The sequence below is a fragment of the Dermacentor andersoni genome, chromosome 1 (assembly GCF_023375885.2).
Source record: "Dermacentor andersoni chromosome 1, qqDerAnde1_hic_scaffold, whole genome shotgun sequence".
Lineage (NCBI taxonomy): Eukaryota > Metazoa > Arthropoda > Arachnida > Ixodida > Ixodidae > Dermacentor > Dermacentor andersoni.
In genome coordinates, this window is record NC_092814.1 from 82096608 (window position 1) to 82118713 (window position 22106).

The 22106-nt window shown below is 48.1% G+C and overlaps 1 protein-coding gene across 1 annotated transcript in view; it reads right to left on the minus strand.

The window, feature by feature from the left end:
* The window catches only part of LOC126546080 (uncharacterized), a 40175-nt gene extending 19206 nt beyond the window's left edge, over positions 1–20969 (minus strand). The window contains exon 1 of the mRNA XM_050194167.3: positions 20669–20969. Coding sequence (XP_050050124.1) covers positions 20669–20837 — 169 coding nt within the window. The 5' untranslated portion in view covers positions 20838–20969. The remainder of the gene's footprint in view (positions 1–20668) is intronic.
* Between the last annotated feature and the right edge of the window lie 1137 nt (positions 20970–22106).

Here is a 22106-nt window from a genome sequence, read left to right on the forward strand (position 1 = left end):
GCGGCACGCGCGCGTGAGAGGAGCGTTTCGTAATGCGCCGTGGTTAGCCTGCCGCCTGCGACGTGTTAAAGGCAGCTGACGCGCTCGGCGCCGCGCCGTGTATACGGGAGGGGAGCAGCTCCCAGGTGGGCGGCGACTTTCATTGAGATACGTGGCTCCCCTGCGGCTGACCAGGTGTTCGCTCCCCAGGCCCCGGACGCGCGCCCGCCACTCGTCCTGCCGTGCCCACGGTTGCGGACGTCGAGAGAAAATGGCGGAGCAAATTGTCGACTTCGCTCCAAGCATGCGACCATAGAAAGAGTAAAGAGAAATCCCGCTCGTCGTGAACCAGCGCTACGTTGATTTTCTCTCGTGGACGTTCTCGACTTCCGCGCCCAGGTCGTCTCACGACTGTTCCTCCAGACGCACCAACACATTATTCCTGTATTGTTAATCGTTCATGAGTGCCACTTATCGGTCCCCTTGCTAGTCACCATGCTGATGTGCAGCATTGTTAGCCCACCGCTTGTGGGGCAGGTCCTATCTTTTGAAAGGCAACGGATGCATCCCACAGTCTCGTGCAGCATACACAGGCCGCACCGTTTGACTGGACCAATCACGAATGACCTCGAATGACCTCGACCCCTTTAGCGAACCGAGCTAGGCGCACTGCAACAGGTGGTTCGGACAAAATATGGCAGTTGTTACGGATAGCGGGAGCCTTCACAAACGCAACGTACGCGTGGTTTAATACGCCGAACATTTCTACGGGAGTGTAATCAAACCACGCTTGAGCTCAATTCAGGAAACGAACAAATTTGAAAGTATGCTGGACACCAACCTAAACAAACCACCTCAATCAATCTCGTTGTCAGATTAAAACGGACATACCCTTGCAGAAAGCACTAATATATGAAGCTAGTCGAATCCATGAGGTTGACAACTCATATAGTATGTTTATTCCAGCCGCAAGATAAAAACTTCGGTTCCGATACCTAGTAAATGCTAATTCGATATCAAGAAGTACCGACGATGCCTTATCAAAGTCCACCCCTCAGCACGAGAGCCATAAGTAAAACGCATTGAGTAACGGAGACAGGGAGGCAAATACTGGTAGCCGCTCGGTGAAATGGTAACACAGATGCCGCAAAACGGGGCGATGTGTACCGTGTTCCCCAAGTAACGTTAACCAAGCTGTTCAAAGAAAAAAAAAAACTAAACGTGGTGCAAGATTCATTTAGAAGACCTACGGTGTTCGGTGGTCAGAGGCCTGACAACCGAACACTGTGGGCCTTAAAATCGTGTTTTGATCGGCGTTCTTTAAATCTTCATTTTTTTTTTCTTTCGAGAACTTGGCTAGCGTTAGCTGGGGCACACATGATATGTGCTGAAGGGTCAGGTCATAAAAAGCAATGTCCTGAAACATCTACTTTATTTTAGAGTTGTTTGATCGAATGCTGGTGATCGCTCATTGCAACGTGCTGGAACTTTTACTGAATTAATAGCTTCGTAGCGGCTAACTGAACAAACTTCACTTTCACGAACAGAACAACCTTCTGCTTCACGAACAAACTTCTGTTTTTAAATCCGGTAAGCTTAAAATAAGGAATAGTTTGAATTGTTACAAAGGTGTTTTCACAACCATTTCTCATCACCACAAAAAAAAAAAAGTAAATGAAGAACAGTTCAACAAAGATGCAAAACTTCACTCGCGGAACACAAACACATTTAAAAAATTCAGCGACGATTACGACACCCCGTAATGCAAAATTTGAGCCCCGCTCTATACCTGTTTTCATTTTGCGATATATTGAGGCAACGAATTTGAGAGAGACATGTAGCAGGGTCGACAATCGTCGAAAATCTGATCTGCGGGTGAAGCGCGTCGGCTTTTATACATGACTCGTCGAAGGTTCCCGTGTAATCGCTTTGGTGCCGCGTGGCTTCCAGGAAGTCGGTACTTCCTGGAAGTCACGCGGCACCGGCGATTCACGTTGCGCATACAATCAGATTACAAGATAATCGCAAACCATGACAATCAAAACAAGCGTGAGCGAGACCAAACCTTTCAAACCCAACAAGCGAGAGCTGACGCGAGCAGACAGTAGTGCGAAACGAGCGGTCCGGCTGAGACCAGATACGCCTGCGCATCGAGCGGTCAGGCGGGTGCGCATGGCACCAGTTTTCCGGGCGCACGTCACAGAAGGGGCCGCTCTCATTGGTCTCCGCCGTTCGCGGCTCGCGTCTTTTTTCATCTCCCGCTTCGCGTTCGCTGTTTCATCTTTCGCTGTGCTCGTTCTCTCGGTTGCACCGCCGACGCTCGCTGTTTGAAAGCTGCGCTCTAGCATATTCATAAGAACGCGCAGATTGTAGTGTCGAATAAAAAAAAATTAAATTGTGGGGTTTTACGCGCCAGAACCACAATTTGGTTATGAGGCACGCCGTAGTGGGGGACTCCAAATTAATTTTGACCACCTGGGGTTCTTTAACGTGCCCACAATGCACGGAACACGGGCGTTTTTGCATTTCGCCACTATCGAAATGTGGCCGCCGCGGCCGGGGTTGGATTCCGTGACCTCGTGCTTAGCAGCGCAACACCATAGCGGGTAAGCCACAGCGGCGGGTTGTAGTGTCGACAAAAAAATCTCTTTATATAGGACTCACATTAAACGAATTCTGCGCATTAAGATGCTAAGGTTGCGTGATCCAAGTCATAGTATAGAAAAAAGAAACAAGTACTAAGGTTAGGCTCTTGCATGACACAAGGTTACCCAGAACTTTAGACAGAAGCACATGGTCTAGATACTTGTCGACGTTGCGAATGTGGCATTTTGAGAATTTGTAATACGTGTTCATAATTATAATAGCACATAAAACCGCCTCCTCCTCCGCCCCCCCCCCTTCAAAAAACAAACAACACAAGAAAATCACTTTTGATCATAGCAAGTTTTCTTGCAAATGTTCGTTTTATATTGTTTGAGACAACAGAACAGCAATCTAGATTGAACATGAGGCAAAAACAGCGAAATATCTTATTTATGGCGTTAAAATTCCTGCTGTCAGTGACATCCAATAATCTACTGGATGGGCTCACAAAGTAGGAGAAGCGTTTATTAAAAGCCAATCGAGAGTATATGAGGACATCAAGGTCACGAGTACAGACTGGTCTGTTTAAAAAAAGTTTTATTACACGCAAATAAACCCATGCTCACCAGCAGGGGCGAGTAGCCAGTGCCGGATCGATCGGCAGAAGCCACCTTTTATTCCTTTCGGAACGGGGCAGTCTGCGGCTATTCAGAAAAAAAATTCAGTTTTGTTCGGCATATTAATGCATCTTTAATGCGTACACGTCACTTCGACGCGGTGAGTTCTTGCTGTTTTATGACGTCGCGTGACAGGCAGATGAATGGGTGCAGCCCGAAAACTTTTGACCAATAGCCGGGGGGCTAATGGCGAAAAGGCGTCGAATCAGAAGTAACTATTTTTATTTTTTCGGCCAAATCATGCATAATCAGCGTGTACACGTCATGTCAGATGCGGAGCTATCGCGGTTTTCGTGACGTCGCGTGACAGACAGGTGAAGTGGGGGTGGTCCAAAAATGTTTTTGACCAATCGCGGAGGGCTGATTGCAGAATTGGAATAGTTTTACGGTATAGCACCCCTTTTGACAGTGAACCTCGGTACCTCATTTTCAGCACATAAAAGTTTCGGCTTTAGGTTCTTAATGGAGAGCTCTACTTCACATTCAGTGGAATTGTAAAATCATTACCTAGAAATAAGGCACAGTAACCAGAAGTATGCATGCACTTTATTTGTTAGCCCGGAAACTGTTTAGCAAACAACTTTTGCCGTCTCTTGAGAGCTCGTCACTAGACCGATACATGGGCTACATAGATCATATATACCAGTTAAGTCAGCCCTTTCTCAAAAATTATCTCTTGCACAGCGCCAGGGCTGCTTGATTAGAAGCCCCGGGGTTCAGAAGCAGGCAATCAGACGTTTTTAAGCGCTCCCCAATAAAGCTAAAGTAGGCATCTCTATGGCTATGTATTATGCATTTTACCTGACTTCGCAGGTCACTGAACTCTGCGCACCACAAGCTGGAGTTTATGTCGTCGTGTTTGCTATGATAACTTTGCTTGTACGTTATCCAGGCAGTTCTTTACAAGAACGAGACGGGATAATATCTCGGGTAACGAGCAATGAAACCTTCAATAACGCCTTTGGTAAGCTCAGCGAGCACCGCAACGGCTCGTTTGAATCGTTTGGTGCAGAGGAAATTAAACTTTCTTATAATGGAGGCTGAACACTGTTCATTAAGCCCAACTGAACTATGTCATTGGCTATGTTATATACCTTGCTATTGCCAGTAAAAGCAGAATAGTCACACTGTATGGACACCAACTCAGTTCTTTAAGTCACAGGGTTAAACTGCAGAAACTGCAGAGTGGGTTTTAAAGGATGCCTTTGTTGAAGGCTCAGGATTAATTTTAACCACCTGAGGCTCTAAAGTGTACGTAGAACACGCGACTGTACTCTTAAAGACACAGAAATTGTAAGGGAATGTGCGATTGTTCGGTACTCACCAGACGTTTGTTCGTAACACAAAGCGGACCAATAGGAAGATTAGCAAGAATAAGATGCAACCCACATTTTATGCTACATTAGGTGCATAGTTATGCCGCATTATCCCAAGAAACTCCGCAAGCGGGCATGATAAATTTAGTAATTATTCAGCTATCGCCGTGTTCGTACGACATAGAAACTGGTCTTAGGCGCAAGAACCTTTAGACACAACAATGACATGAAAAAGGCCGACACATATGTGGCATGTGTGTCCGTTCTTTTTCTATATCCTTCTCTGAATGTTTTTGCACTAAACAGCACTTTCTAGGCATTAGTAGACAAGAGACAAGATAAACACCCACACACCCACAAGGCCTGCGTTTCCACAAGGCCTGCGTTCATGATAGTTCTACACTGCGCTTCGGTCTGGAAGCGGGTAAGCAGTTCGCCACACGGCACCAGCACCGGTCGGCCAGAAGGCGCTTGCGCCCTCTTCTGACGCCGGCTCAACTCTCGAGATCATCGCAGCGTTGTGCACGGCGTGAATCAAGCCTCTGTGTGTGCGTCTGACAGTTGGGCTGATCCAAGGTTGGCGCAAATGCGTATGAGAATCCACTCGGCCGGTCACGGGCTCGTGATTAGTCTGTGCCCCGTGACCAGCCGGCTGGCGCGCCATGGTGGCAGCAGGATCCGGCGGATTTGGACGGCCCCCGCTAGGATTGCATCGAGGCTGGCGTGCTACGGCAGAAGCTGGGGCCGTATTGACTTTCGGATCGAACGCAGGGTTATCTGTGAGTACTCGGGCCGTGCGATCGTTTTCCGGAAGCATTTGCCACCGAGAGCGGCGGAAAGGGGGAGAACAAAGCGGCAGCCGCTGCCGCCGCGGCTCGTCCAGCAGGCACACGAGAGCTTGGCTTCCCGGATGCCTAAGCATGGTTCGGTCGCAGCTTCTTTGACGCTTTCGAATCAATGCGTGTGCCGGCGCCACGCGAGCCGATAGCCGCAGCCGGCTGCGCGTCGTCCTGCACGTGCCCGCCGCACCAAGGCGCAACATTCCGCTGCGGATCCGGCCGGGAAAGCTGCGCACTTTCCGATGCGCTTCCTGCTGGTACGCAGCGCCACGATACCAGCGACCGTCAGAAGAAACGAGAGTTTCGCAGCAGGACTACACCACCATATATGGCAACCACTGCTGATTAACTTTTCCCTGATGTGAACTGCGCTGGCTCATTGCTATGTCTTTCCCGTAAAGTGCATTCATGTAAAATGACACAGAATAATTTCGTTTATGGAAGGAATGTTGTGGTTTGGGGGGGTATTGCAGTTGGACCATTTGTTGACCCGGCCGCCTATTTCAAACATAGCCAGCAAAGTGAACCAACGGTTCAGACCTTTAGTCCCATAGTTTCATACAATAATTATTGCAGGAAACTCTAGGCTTTTAGCAACACACTATATAGATATGAAAGTGCAAAGACTACTGCTTTTGCAACAAAGCTGTCTTTCTTCCCTGGTATTCGATTCATACTATACTTATGCAATGGACATAGAGTGTGATAGTGACGCAAGAGCTGCACTCCCGGAAGCACCCATGGTCTGCAGCTAACCTAAAACTTCTGTGTTGTACATATGTATTGTACTTGCGAGCTTCACAGCAAGAAAAGAGTGATCGGGAAAAAAATGAAAAAAGGTATGATAACTCGCGGTCCCAAAGAATTCCCAGAAGCAAACATGGTATTTACGAATACTTCTCCTTGTTTACCATTGGCTTCTATACGTTTCTACGTGCTGATCTTTTTATCAATAATGCTTCGCGTATATATACATTAAACTGTTGTTGACGCTGTTAGTAGGCAGTGTACATATCTCAGAGTGAATTAGATAGAGTTAGGTAGCAGTGACGACTCGTCTGATAAGACAGTCCTGCCGAGTTCGTGCCAGTTAATAGCTTTGTGGAGCAATACGTAGGTGGCATTGAAATTGTGCGCTCACGTCTATATAGAAGTCGTGGGGCGCGGTTCCTGTACATACGCCGGCAAGTAACGTGAGCTCTACACAACGTGCCGATCATGTCTTATTCCACTGCTGGCAACGAGCCAAAAACACACGTAAAATGCACGCGTTCCGCAAGAAGGTCCCCACATTTCGCGTTCCTTCTACGGCACCCTTCGTTTTCGCTTCCTGCATTTTTCCCCAACATTTAGAGCTAACTACAGGGTGTCTCGATTCCCTGGTATGAAGACAGCAGGCTTAGTGCTAACATTTTGCAGTTTTTTCCTGCAGCGCAAATAGCACAAGGACGTAGAAGAGAAAACAGACACACACAGGCGCTATGTGTGTGTCTGTTTTCTCTTCTACGTCCTTGTGCTATTTGCGCTACAGAAAAAAACTGCAGAATGTTACACCAAGAAGCCGAAATATCTACACTGTTAGTGCTAACAGCTATAGCGAAGAAAGCGGAGAGAACATGCCGCATAGGGGAGACTCTGGAACGCTATGCGGAACCAGCGCTGGCATGGAGACGCTACGGCGGTTTGAGTGTGCAGCTAAAATAAGCTGAGAGCTTCCGGTAGGGAGGCCCTGGGGAGGCAACGCAAATGGCACGACATATTGAACGACAACAGATGCGCGCCTATATAAACGTTTGTTTTTTTCCCGATGCGTCCAGCCAAGCTTGGTCCATGGCCATGCGCGCTGCGAAGAGCGCATGCTGAGGCAAAATTACGGCATGTGCTACTGACAACTGTTTCCTCCACTCACTATAGTGTGTGCGTTATGGCGCTGCTGTGGGCAAGCTAAATTTCTGCCTGGTTGCTTATATACGCGCCACCTTGCCGATATAGCAGTTGGACGTGCCAAGTGAATGGGAATTCAGCTGCCTCTCTTCCTCCAATGTACAGACACGCAGCAAAATGATAAAGGTAGCCCTCGGTATTCTAAAATAATAAAATAAGAAATGTGCAGATAAAAAATCTCCGTAGTCGTTATGCCGTAAACTTTCGCATTACTCGTACGGAAAGTCAACGGGGAGTTGACAAAACGGTACGTATGCTTTACAAAAAACAAAAAGAAAAAACAAAAAGAAAACACGGCAAACATATGGAATTTTTCGAATGTATGTCGCACCTTTCTAGTTCGGTAGCGCAACATGTCCGAAACGCATATTAAGCGTTTAGTGAAACGCCAATGATGCCCCCATTACTTGGTTAAACTATAGGCAAAACTGTTTCTATAGGACCGAATGCACGCATCAGTGCCGATTGAGGACAGAATCAGCTGCCATGTGAACCTAATTCACGAGAGATGCCAATGCATGGCATAATGAAACGGGGAACGGACGTCACTGAATGACCTTCTGCTTAATAAAACTACAAAGTAATTAATTAATTTGTGTAATAAGGTTACGAAAATTTTAAAAATTTGCATTAACATCTCGGCGCACGGGTGTTGCGTTTCACATATACGGATATGCTCCTCAAACATCAGACACACAATGTGGTGCCCAGCGCCCCATCGTTATAACTGTTGATCAAATGCGACGGATGCACACCGGTGTTAACTGTGGCCAAAACTAATGCGGATCAGTTACGTGGAGGCTATGCAAGCAAAAGATCGGAGTTAAATTTCCGTCCTCGAACATGGAAACACCCAGAATTGCGTTACAGAATAACGCGACTGTAATCCATTGAACAACCTATACTGGCAGCTATATTATTTCTTTCTTCCTCTTATTTTTTCCCCACCACACCCTTCGCCCATAGAGCATACATGGAATAAGCACCTTGGTGGGTTCAATCGATATGTTTCCGCGACATTTCTTGTGCATTTTGGCGGCTGCAGTAATATAAACTAATGCTTTTGTCGGATTTTAGAAGTTAGATAGCGTTAGTGACCAGGATTACAGATAAATATATAATTTTATATTTAGTGTGTACTGCTTTTATTAGGACACAAAAGAAACGTATACGCAGTAAATGAAGTAGTATCTGAAAAGCTAGTTCGTCTTGATTCGTAAAGCTTGTTCGAATCATGCGTCGCGGAGCATCTTGCGTATTTGGAGAAATCGCAGCGGATCAAGGGAGTAACACTAGAGCGCCTAAGTGAGTTCATCCTGATTTGGTTTTGTCAGTACTTGCATTGGTCGCGCTTCGTAATCGTGAAAGTGGGTTGACATTTACCATCCTCAGCGGGAATATTTTCGTACCAACAAACAAGACCAGCAGATGTGCGCTGCCCCGACTCGGCTGCCTAAGCGCCACGCGGCGACGCAGAGTATACTTTCAGCTTACACTGCTTCTCACGTGGTCCGCGCAATGTCTCCATTCGTCAGGCAAGAAAAGCAGACCGGCGGTTCCGAGTGGCGAACGCTTTAAAGCCTCGCAGATCACGCGTCTCTCCTTCCCGGCGGATTCGACCATTACACCTGTGACCTAACGGCTGCGAAGTGAGCAACACGCTCGCGTGCGCGACCAGCGTGCGTAATCCCTTTAATCCGGAGCGTCGGGCCCGGCTGGTTCTCCTTCGAGAATGCGCGCGCGGCCCGGACGACAGATGGCCTGTCGCCGAGGGTTCGCTGATGGCTTCGCAGATGAGCAGCTCGCGCGCGGTGGGCGCACTTATCGAAGCCGAGATCTGGAGCAACACGGCGCGTTGAAACCGAGTCCTTCGCGAAGGCTAATGATCGCGTGGCCGCTTCTCGGCGTTCCTTCGATCACTCTGCAAATGAGACTGCTCCGCGGCGGGATCCTATCGTGGCCAGCGCGAGCGCGAACAAATGCGGGCGCTTAGTGGCTGGCGTGCGAGGCGCACTATCTCGGGCCCAGGTACCACCCCTTCTCTCTCTCCTCCTATTCAGGGGGCGGGAAGGGGGGGGGGGGGGAGGGGCGGTGATGGTACCTTCCTCGGCGCCGCGCCGTTTTCAAGCGTGGCCCTCGTCTGCGGGTGAAACGACGCCGCAGCAGGGCCTCGCGAAGCGTTGCTGCGCTACGGTGCAGGCGTGGCTCTTTGTCACCTTGGCGTGACTCGGGGAAACATCTCGGGAAATATTTATAGGCACAAGTCACGCTAGCTGTTGTTAAAGGATTACGTGGGGGCCTCAGTGCGGGCGAGCGCCGAACGCAGTGCACCGCACGGGCGCCGCGGGCCCGCACGGAGTCGTCTCCGCAGGTGCCGCGTCCAACAAGTCGGCTTCTCATCGCGGCCACATAGCCATAGCCACGCACGCAGGGGACCCACGCTCTGCTGGCAACGGTAAACAAAGGTGCACTGATGATCACGAGCGCGGCGTAGCGACGCTTGGCTTCCTTTTTCTGTTCTCGGGTGAAAGGCACGCCTTGCATCTGCCCGTTATTAAAGCGAGAGAGGAGCGGCCACGACGCGATCATCCCCTTGCACGCGAATCGACCGAGTTGCAATGTGGGCGTTGGGCGAATGACATTACTGGTTGAAGCTAGTAGAAACGACACGTATGGTATCGAAAATTGTAGCCAGGGTAGTTTCTGACAAATATTTCTGAAACAACCGCACACTGATGACATTAGCCTAGGTTCATAGGTACCTATACTTAGGAGGCTTATTAACTTTTGAATCGTCTTTAACAAGCCGTGATCACTTGAAACGACACAAAGAAACAGATTTTTCATTTACACGTCTGATGCAGTGCGAGCATATAGCCTTCGTAGTGATATCGGAAAGCATCTGTGTCATGTCATGTGTTCAAGCAACGGCCCTGAACACATGACACCTCCTATACTGCATGCATGAGAGTTGGTTTTTAATTACGTAAAAGGGGGGAGTTGGGGAAGGGGGGTAATTGAAAAGGCAGCGAAGGAAAGGCAATGGCATAGAAGCGCAGTTATTGGCGCGCACTGGGCTCTTTCCTTTTACAACAAACCTAGAAATATCCTTGTAGTCTGCGGTAATGCGTGTTTTACTGCGCCTTTTTGTCCACGTCTTTCTTATTATTACCTATTATATGTATATATATAATTGTAGTTATGAAATTCCTATCCCAATCAATGTTTAGCATCCCCAACACAGTTTCTCATGATATTACTGCAATTACGCTAGACTCATGTCGGGGCCGGCGGCACATGGAGAGCAAGAGCGATGAGCTGCCACGGTATCCCCCCGGCTAAATACGTAGCCGTGTGCGGGTACGGGCAGTGACTACCTAAGCAGCGCCATTGCCAGTGCGGGCCATGCTGTGCAGAAAATTAGAGGCAGGGCTTCTCATTAGTGGCCTCCCGCGGCCGTAAACAAGAGCGCCGACGCCGTTCACGCCGTGCGCGCAGCCCCTCCGTATCACCGACACAGAGGGAAGCGTCGTTGACAGAAGGGGAATCGCCGTTTGCGCGGCGACTGCGGCTTTCTTTTCGCTTCCATCCCTGCGTAAGCGGTCGCACGCCCAGTGTGGCCGCACGGTGTGATCGATCCTGGAGCGGTTATTTTGGCGTCCGCGAGACTCGGCAACTGCGGCACACGCTGTAGCGAGGGGGGGGCTCGCTTCGTAGGTGAGAAGGACGACGCGGATTTGATTGACGCTATCCGGCTTACTGTGCTGTACGCAGGGTGCCACCGACGATATGACAAACGACGCTGTGTGCGTGGCATGCCTGCAGCGTCGCCGTCGTAATGAGCATGCGCGCGCCGAGGCCGCTGCGAGAGTGGTGACAAAAGAGGGACCACCGTTAATTGCCCGCATTATAATATTATGATGTGCAGGCGAGCTTTGAAGAAAAGTCTTTTGGAGACTTCACGCGGTTTTGCAGTACGTCAGGTTATCCATCTGGCCTCTTGGTAAAAAATAAACAAAAAAATGGCCCTTTCGCGCCTCCAGAGCATCTTAGCGAATCAAAAGAAGGTATCAAAATGTAGGTCTCAACAAAGCAAGAAGCGAGAATTAGTGGCAAAGCAGGTAAAATTAACGGCATAGGCTTAATGAGCATCAGTATAGTCGAAAATGAACCACATTGCACCATAGACTGCTCTATCTCCGCAACCGGCTTACCTGGCCTCTTGGTAGAAAGAAAAAAAGAATATCACCCAAAGTCGACGCGAAACACGACAAGGTCGACGTACATGCGTTAAAATAAGCGGAAAAAAGAACTCGACATGAATGAAAGAAATAGAGGGTCCAAAAAAAAAAGTAAGGTACTTCTGACAACGGAACGTAGAACATAGTGCAAATAATGCAATAATATCGTGTAATTATGCAACATTACATCGTCATTAATGCAGTTATTTCAGTACATATAGATACGTATACCATGTACTACGTCTGGCCACGTACGGCCTTGTCTTTCGCGTCGACTTTGGTTGACATACCTTTTTGCCCTCCTCGTGTGTGACAGGAGTTAGGAGCCAGCACCAGATTGTTGCGTCATGCATACAAAATTAGTCAGTGCATTATTGTTTGTGCCTGCGTATAAGACGGTACAGAAGGATACATAAGTACGAAAGAGACTGAGCGGCGATCAAGCTAATGGACAACACGCACACACGCACACATTGAGCACGTTAGGTTAGCACGATTTATATATATATATATATATATATATATATATATATATATATATATATATATATATATATATATATATATATATATATATATATATATATATATATATATACATATTGATATATTTAATCAATATAGGGACAATTTAGCCCCAGGCTACCTTTAGGATAAATCATGAACGCGTACTGAGCCTGCGTCTATCTACAGTTTGAACAGCCAACGTCATCCTAAGAGATACAATTCTAATCTTTTACACCAGCGAGCGCCTTTTGTATATGCATGTATGCACATTTTCAATTACCCGACAAAGAGTTTGACTACGCACTCATCTTCTGTAATCGTTAGAATATCTTCGATATATAACGTTGCTGCATTCCCTCAAAATTGTGCCCGCTAGGTTCACTCACTCATCAGTATCACGATATCAGTGTGACTACATTTAAGACGAAGCCATACTTACTACAACTTTCTTATTTCTTTATCGACAGCCTATCCTTATTTCACGAAAATCGCGGGTTAAAGAGCAATTAGGCTCATTTTCGTCTTTGTCGAAGTAGAAGCACTACACTGAACTAAAAACAACGTACATCCTTGTTCTCCTGGCTTGCTTAAATCGCTGCAGAAGCGAGCCCTTTCAACGTCCACGAGTGAGAAATGTGTTCGCTGATACACGTTCAAACTATAAGCAACCATTATCGTTTCACCCATCATGTGTACGCCATAGTTTGTGCATTACGTTAAATTTACAAGCTTCACTTTCTGGGCGCAGGGTCGGAAATAAGGGACCTATGCCAGTGCGCACTCATTACAGCGTGTTCGTCAACCATGGATGTATCGGGATTGTCACGAGAGAGGCGTTAGGGGGCGTTCTGAACGCAAGACAAGTCGCAGCAAAAAAATTCCACGAACGCATATGTGTGATTACACTAATGTAATCGGCAGATAAATTGATCTAATGGGAGAACCAAGGGCCATTTTCTGTTGACGTATGTCGCATTCAGTGTCGCATGCGTGTATCACATGATCTGAGCACGTGCATGGGACTTAATTTTATTTTCCCTACCACAGCTTCAGGTTGGAGCCTGCTCTCGGCCCTCGTGGGAATAGTAACCAGCTGCTGTACGCCAATATAACGTGAATGCTACACTCGACTGCTTGCAAAACTAGTGGCCTTATGTATAATAACCTCCAAAGTCTTTGAGGAAACAAAGTGACAGTGGAAACAGGGCCGACTTCTATAAGATACTCAAAGCCAGGCTCCGGTCTCAAGTCCCTTTTCCTACAAAACTGTCGCGCGACCTCATTGAGCGCCGCAGGACGACTTCCGTACGTCCTTCACTAATGCATTTGTCAAGTATGGCTTTCCGTCAACATCATTCATGGGCGTTCACGCAACTTGCAGTGCAAACACGCCTGCCTACAGGTGCGCCGAAATAAGCGTAACCGAGGTGGGGACGCCCGTGTCAACAAGAACGCACGCAATCTAGCCTTTTCGTACGACGCCGATGAAGCATTCCCCTCAGCAGAACGGAATGAGGCGGAACGGAAGCGTTGAAACGTAGTCAGAAAACATGTATACACAGAAGGGAAGAAAAGCAGACAGAGACCACGCGCAAGTTATGTTAAACACGAGAAGGCGTTCGCGTGCTGTCTTTCAAGCGATTGTGAACTTGCAACAAACAAGGTAGGCTTTCTCTCCTCACCTGCCGTTTGTGATGGATGATCGTCTGTAGTGCTCTTTGTTTCATCGCTTTCCTTAGAAAAGCGGGAAAGAAAAAAGAAAAAAAAAGCGCGTCATTGCCTGAGCTTATGCTATCGTCCTATCCCTTTATTCTCTCTCTAGACTTAAAATAGTTCGCGACCAGGGAAAAAGGTAACGTCGATATTTCTTTTTTTTTTCTTTTTTTACGTAGACAGGTTCTTTCTCGTTCCTCGCTTATCGATGACTCCACATTCAATCATGCCTGCGCCAAACAACAGACAAAAAGAGTCGAGTAGTGTTCGCGGCATTTACCATATTACGCACAAGCTAGAGCTCAGTGGCTAATTTCTTGCGAACAGATTTTTGAATCGTTCGGGCTGCCTTCTCTTCTTCAGTTTAATACTTTCACTGCTTGCGTGCGGAAGCGTTGGTATTGAGCTTTTCATTAGCGTCGATAATTTAGAATAAAAGAATAAACCTGCCGTGACAACAAACAGGCGGGCGTGTGAGACAGGAAGACACGTAAAAGTTGCTGCTAAATTGTTGGGATGTCTCTTTTTATTTTTTCGTGCCTGCAGAGATCATAAGACACGTCTGCATATTTTCTTCATTTTTTTTTACATCATGCGATGGAAGTTGGTTTGCTTATTATAGTTTTTTCTTAAGAGGAAGCTTGATTTCAACAGCTGTTTTCTGAACACACGGGAACGGATAAATTATATTTCTTTACATACATTGAACAATTTTGGTGAAGCTTGCTGTATTGAAAAAAAAGAAAGAAAAAAATCTAATCTCCCGACTGTTAGGAGCATTGTTTTTTTACTTTACACCAACATGTTCTGAGAAAAATTTCCAAAATCGCAAAAAAGACAACGAAGTTCACGGCTCTGTAATGGAGCAATAACACACACACACACACACACACACACACACACACACACACACACACACACACACACACACACACACACACCCATATATATATATATATATATATATATATATATATATATATATATATATATATATATATCACAGTTCTCTAAGCTGCATCTATTGGGTCATCTAACGTAGACAAACATGATATATCATAAACGGCTCTGAAATACCGCTGACTTGTAAGTAGGAATTTCACAGCACTTTCATATATTTAAGTATATTAGTATCGTATATTTTACGTGCGTAGTAAACTATTACATCATACTTATCCGTTTTAGACGGGTAGCAACACGACCCAGCTGTCCGCAGATATATCTATATATATATATATGTATGTATATATATAAATTTGTGATTTATTTAACAGAAATTGAGGCCCGGGTTAGAATATCGGCGTCAAGCAGTCAAATAATCGAGCTGTTTCTTAAATGAACATATTTTCTTCAAATCAGTTAAGCAGTTGCTTAATCAGCTTAGTTTAGTGTTTCCCAGGCGTTCAACGGAGAGATTACAGTCGGCCTGGAGGTTAAGCTTGATGTCGAAGTGATTCACTGGTTGAGGCAGACGGTGTCCTGTTAAGCATCTGGTTACGCCTGGTCCTTCACAGTTGTTTAAGCAGCGTCCTACAGGCCTGGCCGAGTAACTGATGCTGCTATTTCTGGTGCGCCTCGCCATGCATGCATATGTTTCAAAAATTTGTAGTTAGCTCGTCTCCGGAAATTCGGATCGCTTTGGTGCTTGCCCTCCTGTGTCCTAATCCCTACCTTCAACCCTGCGCGATCGTTCTTTCATTCAAAACAAACAATGCCCCCCAGTGGGAACACGCGGTAAAACACAGCGTCCCTGGCAGACATCGTTGTTTGCCGTGTCGACGTCCTCCGCGAGTGTGCATAACGCGGCAACGCAAGCTCACGAGTTGCGCGGACGCTCAGCTGTTGTCGAGCGGGTTAGTGTCGACTGTTGTTCTAGCGGCAGGACAAAAAGAAACACGGAGCGTAAAAGGGGTGCGGGCAGCAGCGTACATATATAGTGCGGTGACGCTTCATGACACAGGAGCAGGGTCCGCGGGCATGAACCAACGGTGGCACTAATTCGGAAAGCCGTTCTAGTGTATACGCAATTAGCGTTTCCGGCCTAACAGACGGGCCACGAGCACCGTCAGTCTGGCGCCGTAATGAAGCGGCCGCGTACGCGAGCCGCGGTGCCCAGCGGCCAGCGGCCGTGGGCAGCCAGCAAAAGAAAGCGGTCGGCGGGAAAAAAAAAAGAAAGAAAGAAAACGCGGCGGGAGAGAGGGCCGAGGCGAGGCAAAATGGCCCGTATATATATTGAAGTCTTCTAATTGCGCGCGCTCGTGGCTGAACAGATAATTATTGCGAGAACTACGTGACGCCCCCGCTCACGTGATCGGCCGCGGCCAATGACGACGGGCACAACAGATGTCCTCCTCCCCCTTTTCGTGGTTCTTTGCGCGTACAGAGATCGCGACCCTCCCCCGCCTTTTCTTTTTTTTTTTTGTTCCCCATCGCGTTTTCTTTCTTTTTTTTCTGCGTACGCCTGCGCTGCCATTTCTCTGTGTTTTCTGCCAAGCCAGCGAGAGCCGGCGACTTTTGGACCAAGCTGTTCGATAGGCTGTGTCACGTACGGCGCTTCATTTCCTAATGGCCGAGCGCCCGGGCCCCGCTGCCATGGTCGGCCGCCTCGAGGCTTCCGGCCACGCTTCCCGCGACGCTCCTATGGCTCGCTCGCGCGACAAGCGCCGCTGCCGCCGCCGGGCTGTTTCGTGCGTTACACGAAGCGTCGGGCGAACACACTCGTACAAAGCGGTTGGCGAAAAGGACAGCGAAGCCTTCGCTTTACGCGCGTTGCCGTGCACGTAGAGTGACAACGGCTTATGCGCCACGTTGCACGGCGCTGCGTTCAGCGCATGGAGCAAAAGGCGCTTAGGCGTGAATCAGCATTGGAACGCTCGTGCTTTCGTGTTTTGCTGCGTAGCGAGCTTCAACTGGAAAAATAGGGCTCGTATATCGCCTGTCTGCTATCACGATATTTCTGCTACATCCGGAACATTACTGGCCCCCGGTATTGCCGTTCCCGCTACGTTCTTAGTCACACCGTCTGCGCGAAAAGCGAGAGGAGCTATGTGCAACTTGTTGATTGCTATGAGATCATAATTGAATGCTGGAGAATCCTACAAAATTCTTCTGCGTTTCTGTGAAACTATACTATGAAAAAATCAAGAAGAAATGAAGCAGGAAGAAAATAGACTACAACTGTATGGATACATCACCATCTACCAAGACTTGATCAACAAAACACGTTGGCCTGTAGACAGCACTGCAAGCGCGAGCAAGCTTAGTTGGGTGGTGCGTCGCGAAGCAACATCTGTGATGGATGCCGTAGAGGAGAGATGTGCGCATAAAGGTGCGCGGCGATCTTTGATCTATGCTGCAGTCAGTAAACGGCTTTTCCGTCATTCAACCGCACTAGAGTCCCAAGTGGCTTCTTCGTTCGTCTGGGTTTGAGATATTTATGCTAATCATAGCATTGAATTCGAGATAAATGGTGGTACATACTTCAACATGACCGGCACACACAAGTGCAAGGAATGTCGGAAGCTTAAATTCTGGATCATGAGCTGCTTCACGCATAAAACAGCCTTTGAGAAAATTTGGAAGCTTTGTTTCCTATAGGTATAACCCTTTAGGTTCTTTTAAGCGGTAAGTAACTAAATTAGGAACAAGTTCGGACAGCCTGCATTTCTCAGCTGCGGTTAATATTCGTGCAGCTCTGTAAAGCATTCGCAACCTGTAGAAGAGGTACAGTCTGGTGCAGAGATTTTCCGCCCTCATAATAAATAAGCAGCACGTGTGTCACATACGTTTAGAGGATCTCTGCAGTTAAGGTATCAACCTATTTCGCAGTTCTCCATTATGCCATATGGGGCAGACTTAAGCATGTACTTCGCCCTTAAGAAAGTTGCGCACTGTTTTATGAATGAAGACTCGTTATACAGCACGTTCTTTGCATGGACGGCAGGTCTCTTTTTCTAATTTCTTGAAGTGTTGGTCATTCGTAAATGCTGGGCGTAGGTCGTCTCGTATAGCTGAATGCTTCGCAATTACTCGCACTCCGAGTTCGAGAATTCAAAATTTTAAATGTTGTTATTGCTTCCATAGGCTTCCGAGTCTCCGCTATAAATTATGTACTGCTGTAACAGTAATAATAGTGCTGTTACAATGCGTTCAGTACATGCCCATGTCTTGCATTCGTGTACCGGGAACATTTCCAGTCCTGGCCAGTTTAGGGCAAGTGAAACGAATGTCGGGCTTGTTGGTTCGCCGTTATAAGACTGTAGTGGTCAAAGAATGAGTAGACACATGCACACGCACAGCTCTGACTGTGTGTGCGTGTGTGTCTTACTTCGTCCTGTCTTTGAGCACTGTGGCAATTTAGGGCGACTAGTATGAGTGTCAGTACGCTGATGGAATGTTTTTTTTCGATCATGACCTAAATATATTGCAAGGTTTACGGCACAGCATAACGTGACAGTCCAAAAACTGAAGTTTCACGTTTCATCGGCTGAGGACTGCAAGCGTCGTTGTGCATAGATGCCCTTTAATACGTCGTCAAACGCGATAGGAGAAGACATTCCTTTGGCAGCCAAGTCAAAGCTGTGAATGCGATGGGGTTATTATGTCCTTTGCCTGGGTATGCGTATTTGTGCAAGAACGTACAATGTCAGTGATAGCTGGTGCTTTGAAAGGTTAACAGTGAGTGCGTAAAAAAAACTGTTTGTAAGTAAGTATTCCCGCCCAACGAAGTCACTTTCAACATGACGGCGACGCACGTTCAACGAAGAGCAGGCGTACTAGCACGTGGCAGCTGCATGTGAGGGTGCCGTATACGCCATCTTGTTGCTAAGTAACACCGTCACTGTATCTTCTTCGCGTCTCAAGGTCCGGCGTCAGATTCTCAATTCTGAAAACAAAAGTTGGCACCGAGCCCAGTAGTTGTCTTGGCAGCCATCTTTGTCGACATTCAGACCGAAGAAATGTTTATGGAAAACTCAGCTCATTCGCCGGTGTATTCAGGCGAGGTCGAAATGCTCTGTAAGAAAGCCGAGTGTGATTACATTCTGCGGTCACATTGGCTATTTCTCGCACGTGTGTTATCAAAAGGAGCACCGCCTAGTGAAGCCGCCTCCGCCATACGCCCCACACATCCGAGGCGAGATTCTGGGCCGAGTGTGTGGAGGTGGACTCCTATCACTGTGAAGGACGCGCAACAGCAGTACTTTAATCAAAATCCGTGTGTACGCTTAGTATGCATGTTCGAGATATGCTGCCCATCACTTGATTGAGTGTTTCTCTGGGAAACTTCGACGTTATATAAAGCTGCGCTGCATATTTTTCACATTTAATGACGATTTAGGAGTGCTGTTCTGAAACTGCTTCGAGGCGCTCTATGGCCATCCCCGGCATTCGCTCCATAGAACTCCCTATATCATCAAATTGTTTCGATAGAAAATAAGCCTGCTGAAAACCGAGGAAGAAACAAAGGAAAACGCACAGAGTAGAATATATTTCAGGGTTCTATTCGTTTAGAAGCCTTGAGCTCCCACTATTTTCTATCGGTAACTCCTACGAACTGTGAAACAACGTACAACAGACCGTCACATACTTAGTCTGAATTTCTGTGTCAGATGAATTCAGAATTATTTTCTGTTGACATTTTAGTAATACAGGGTGTTATGAGAGCCCCTCCTGAAAAGAAGAAACGACTGTGCTCTAAGGAGAACCAGCTCTGCAATCTTGCGTTAACAGTATCTGCATTAAGCCGTTATTCACGACGGGTTTCGAGAGGTTCCAGAGTATAAGATAATATGTTAACAGCCCCCACCCCCCCCCCCCCCCCGCCCTTCGAGAAACTTAAGCAGCGCTCTTGCTCGTGCAAGTCGTTTTCGACCAGAAAGCAATCTTTCTCGTCGCAAACGGCTACCGCGCAAAGAGGCATATATGTGTACACAACCGACTCTATGGATGGCGTACATAGAAAACACAATCGGTAACACATAAGTACGCAGAATCTTACCTCGCGGCTGCATGACGCTGGTATCGTTCCTGGTGCAGAGCAACACACAGAAGAAAGGGTTTGGAAAAGAAGCAAGATGGCAGGAGATATATCGTGAAACTACTCCTCACTGAAAAAGTGGGGCTGCTGCATATTTAAGCTCCTAACGCTGATTACGGATTAAATTCGTTAATAAGGCTGCCTCAGCGTCCCGACGCACGGAGGAGTCGCACATAACGGCGGCTTTGGATACGTTGTGTACGTCGTAGCTAATTTTCTGTAAGTCTTGAAACTGTCTTGCTGACCGGGTGCCAGCGAATGGCTACCGGAACAGTATAACCAAAAAAATAGTACATGCCCCACGCCAGTGTGCGTTCGAAGCTGTCGAGAAGGCGTGTAGTCGGTTTTGTTTCCCATTTCTGGTGCTGCAAAGCTCTATAGAAAGGGTCAAGGACTGGTCTTCGCACTGTCTACATCTTTGGAGTACCAAGATTATAAGCAGACCCCACGGGGTGGCGACAGCTTCGATCCCACACGAAGTTATTGTTACCACTGTATAGTACACATGACAAGAGCCAGCTAGCCGTTCTTCAAATGGGGCAGCGACCGAAAACCGGCCCAGCGCTTGGCAAGAGCGCGTGGTTGCGACGTGGCGGCGCCGAGATGCGGCAGTGTACGCGCGAGACCATATCAGCTGATCGCGGCTGCCTGTGTCGTGAGGAACCGTGGACCTGTTGCGCCTATTCCTGCGGCGCGTCTACGTGCAGCGGGGGCGCCTATCGAGCGAGCGGGGCATAATTCGGCCCGGACACGCGACCCAGGGCGGGCCCGTGCACTTGTGGCGCCGTGGCTTTAGCGCCGCGGCGCGCACACGAACGGCACGACTCACCGTAGGCCGGCAGGGCGACGGCGCCGCCGCGGCTGGGCGAACTGGGCTGCGGGCTCGGCACCGGCGCCGCCTCCGTTGGGCTGGACGGTTGCCGGTACCAACGGGGCCCGCTGGCATGGTAGTTGGACACCGGGTACTTGACTTTCTTGACCAGAAAGGAGCGTGGCATCTTGGTCGTTCCTTATCCAGCCAGAGCGCGATCGGTCGCTTCGTTTTCTTCCTCGTTGGGAGCCGCGCTCGCCGACTACCAACTTTCGCTCTTCATTTTCCCCCGGCCAGCCGACGGGTCGCGAGCGCAACAACTACCCCATGGTTGCCAGCAAGAGGGAGCGCGATCCCGCCGCCGGTGCTGCCACCGCGGCCCTGCGGGCGAGGGGGCGGCGCTCTGCGCGTGCGCAGTGGGGAGAATCTGCACGCGTCACGGATGATCGCTTTGCGTCTTTTTGCATCGTCGGGGGCTCTCTCCCTATCCGCGCCGGCGCCCTCGCCGCTTCCCCTTTTCCCTATTCAACATGTGATGTTCTCCGGCGCACGCCGGCTACGAGGGACGTTACGGGAGTCTCGCGCCGTGTCCCGAACGGGGACCAACTTTGTTTGCAGAACAAGCGCCGATCCGCTCCGATGCCGCCGGCATTTCTCCCCCCTGGGCGACGTTTCTATGGCGTGGCGCTGTGGCCGGCCGCCTTTGTTCCCGTCAGCCCCTCCATTGAGCGCTGGGGACGATTCCCGCTGCTGCCAGGCCGCTGGGTTCGGTGTCCTGGTTTCTCTGGCGCCTAGATTTGTGTTTGCTTGGCCTACGATTTCTCGTTAACTTCGCAGTATTACAAGGAAATCGTAAGCTACCCATCTTGCCCATTATCATCACCGGCCCCGTCAGAACAAAATGTGATCGAATTGGAGAGCGCTTCTCACAAGTGTGGGTAAAGGCTCCACTGCACTGTTTTTTCGTCATTATGGTCAATAATTGAGTTAGTATAGCCGTACGATTCCGAAAAAAGAAAAAGAAGACTCCACTAAAAAAAAATATGACACTTTTCCCCTCGCAATACACTTTTCTAAGTATGCTTCTAGTCTAACATTCACTTTATTTTCTGTAACATGTACACGGGGGCCGATACCATCATATTTGAAACCGTCCAATTCTTGGCGTATCTGCCGGAGTGGGCACGTGTTAGAGTTGAGGATCATCATCATCTTGTAATCATCATTTCAGTCTTCTGGTTGTTACGTAGGTTTGGGGACGTCCGTCGAAAGGCGTTTGTGTTGCTGTTATTTACTACTTCAGTGAAACTAGTCAGTTAAGGAATTTGCGACATTTTCCGTCGGGACGTACGTCAAAATTTTTGCTTATTCGGTATTATCTTTAAATACTCTATCGTATTTAAAATATTACGGACGTTCATGGCCAATACTTTGCCATGGGTCGGTGTCACATCTT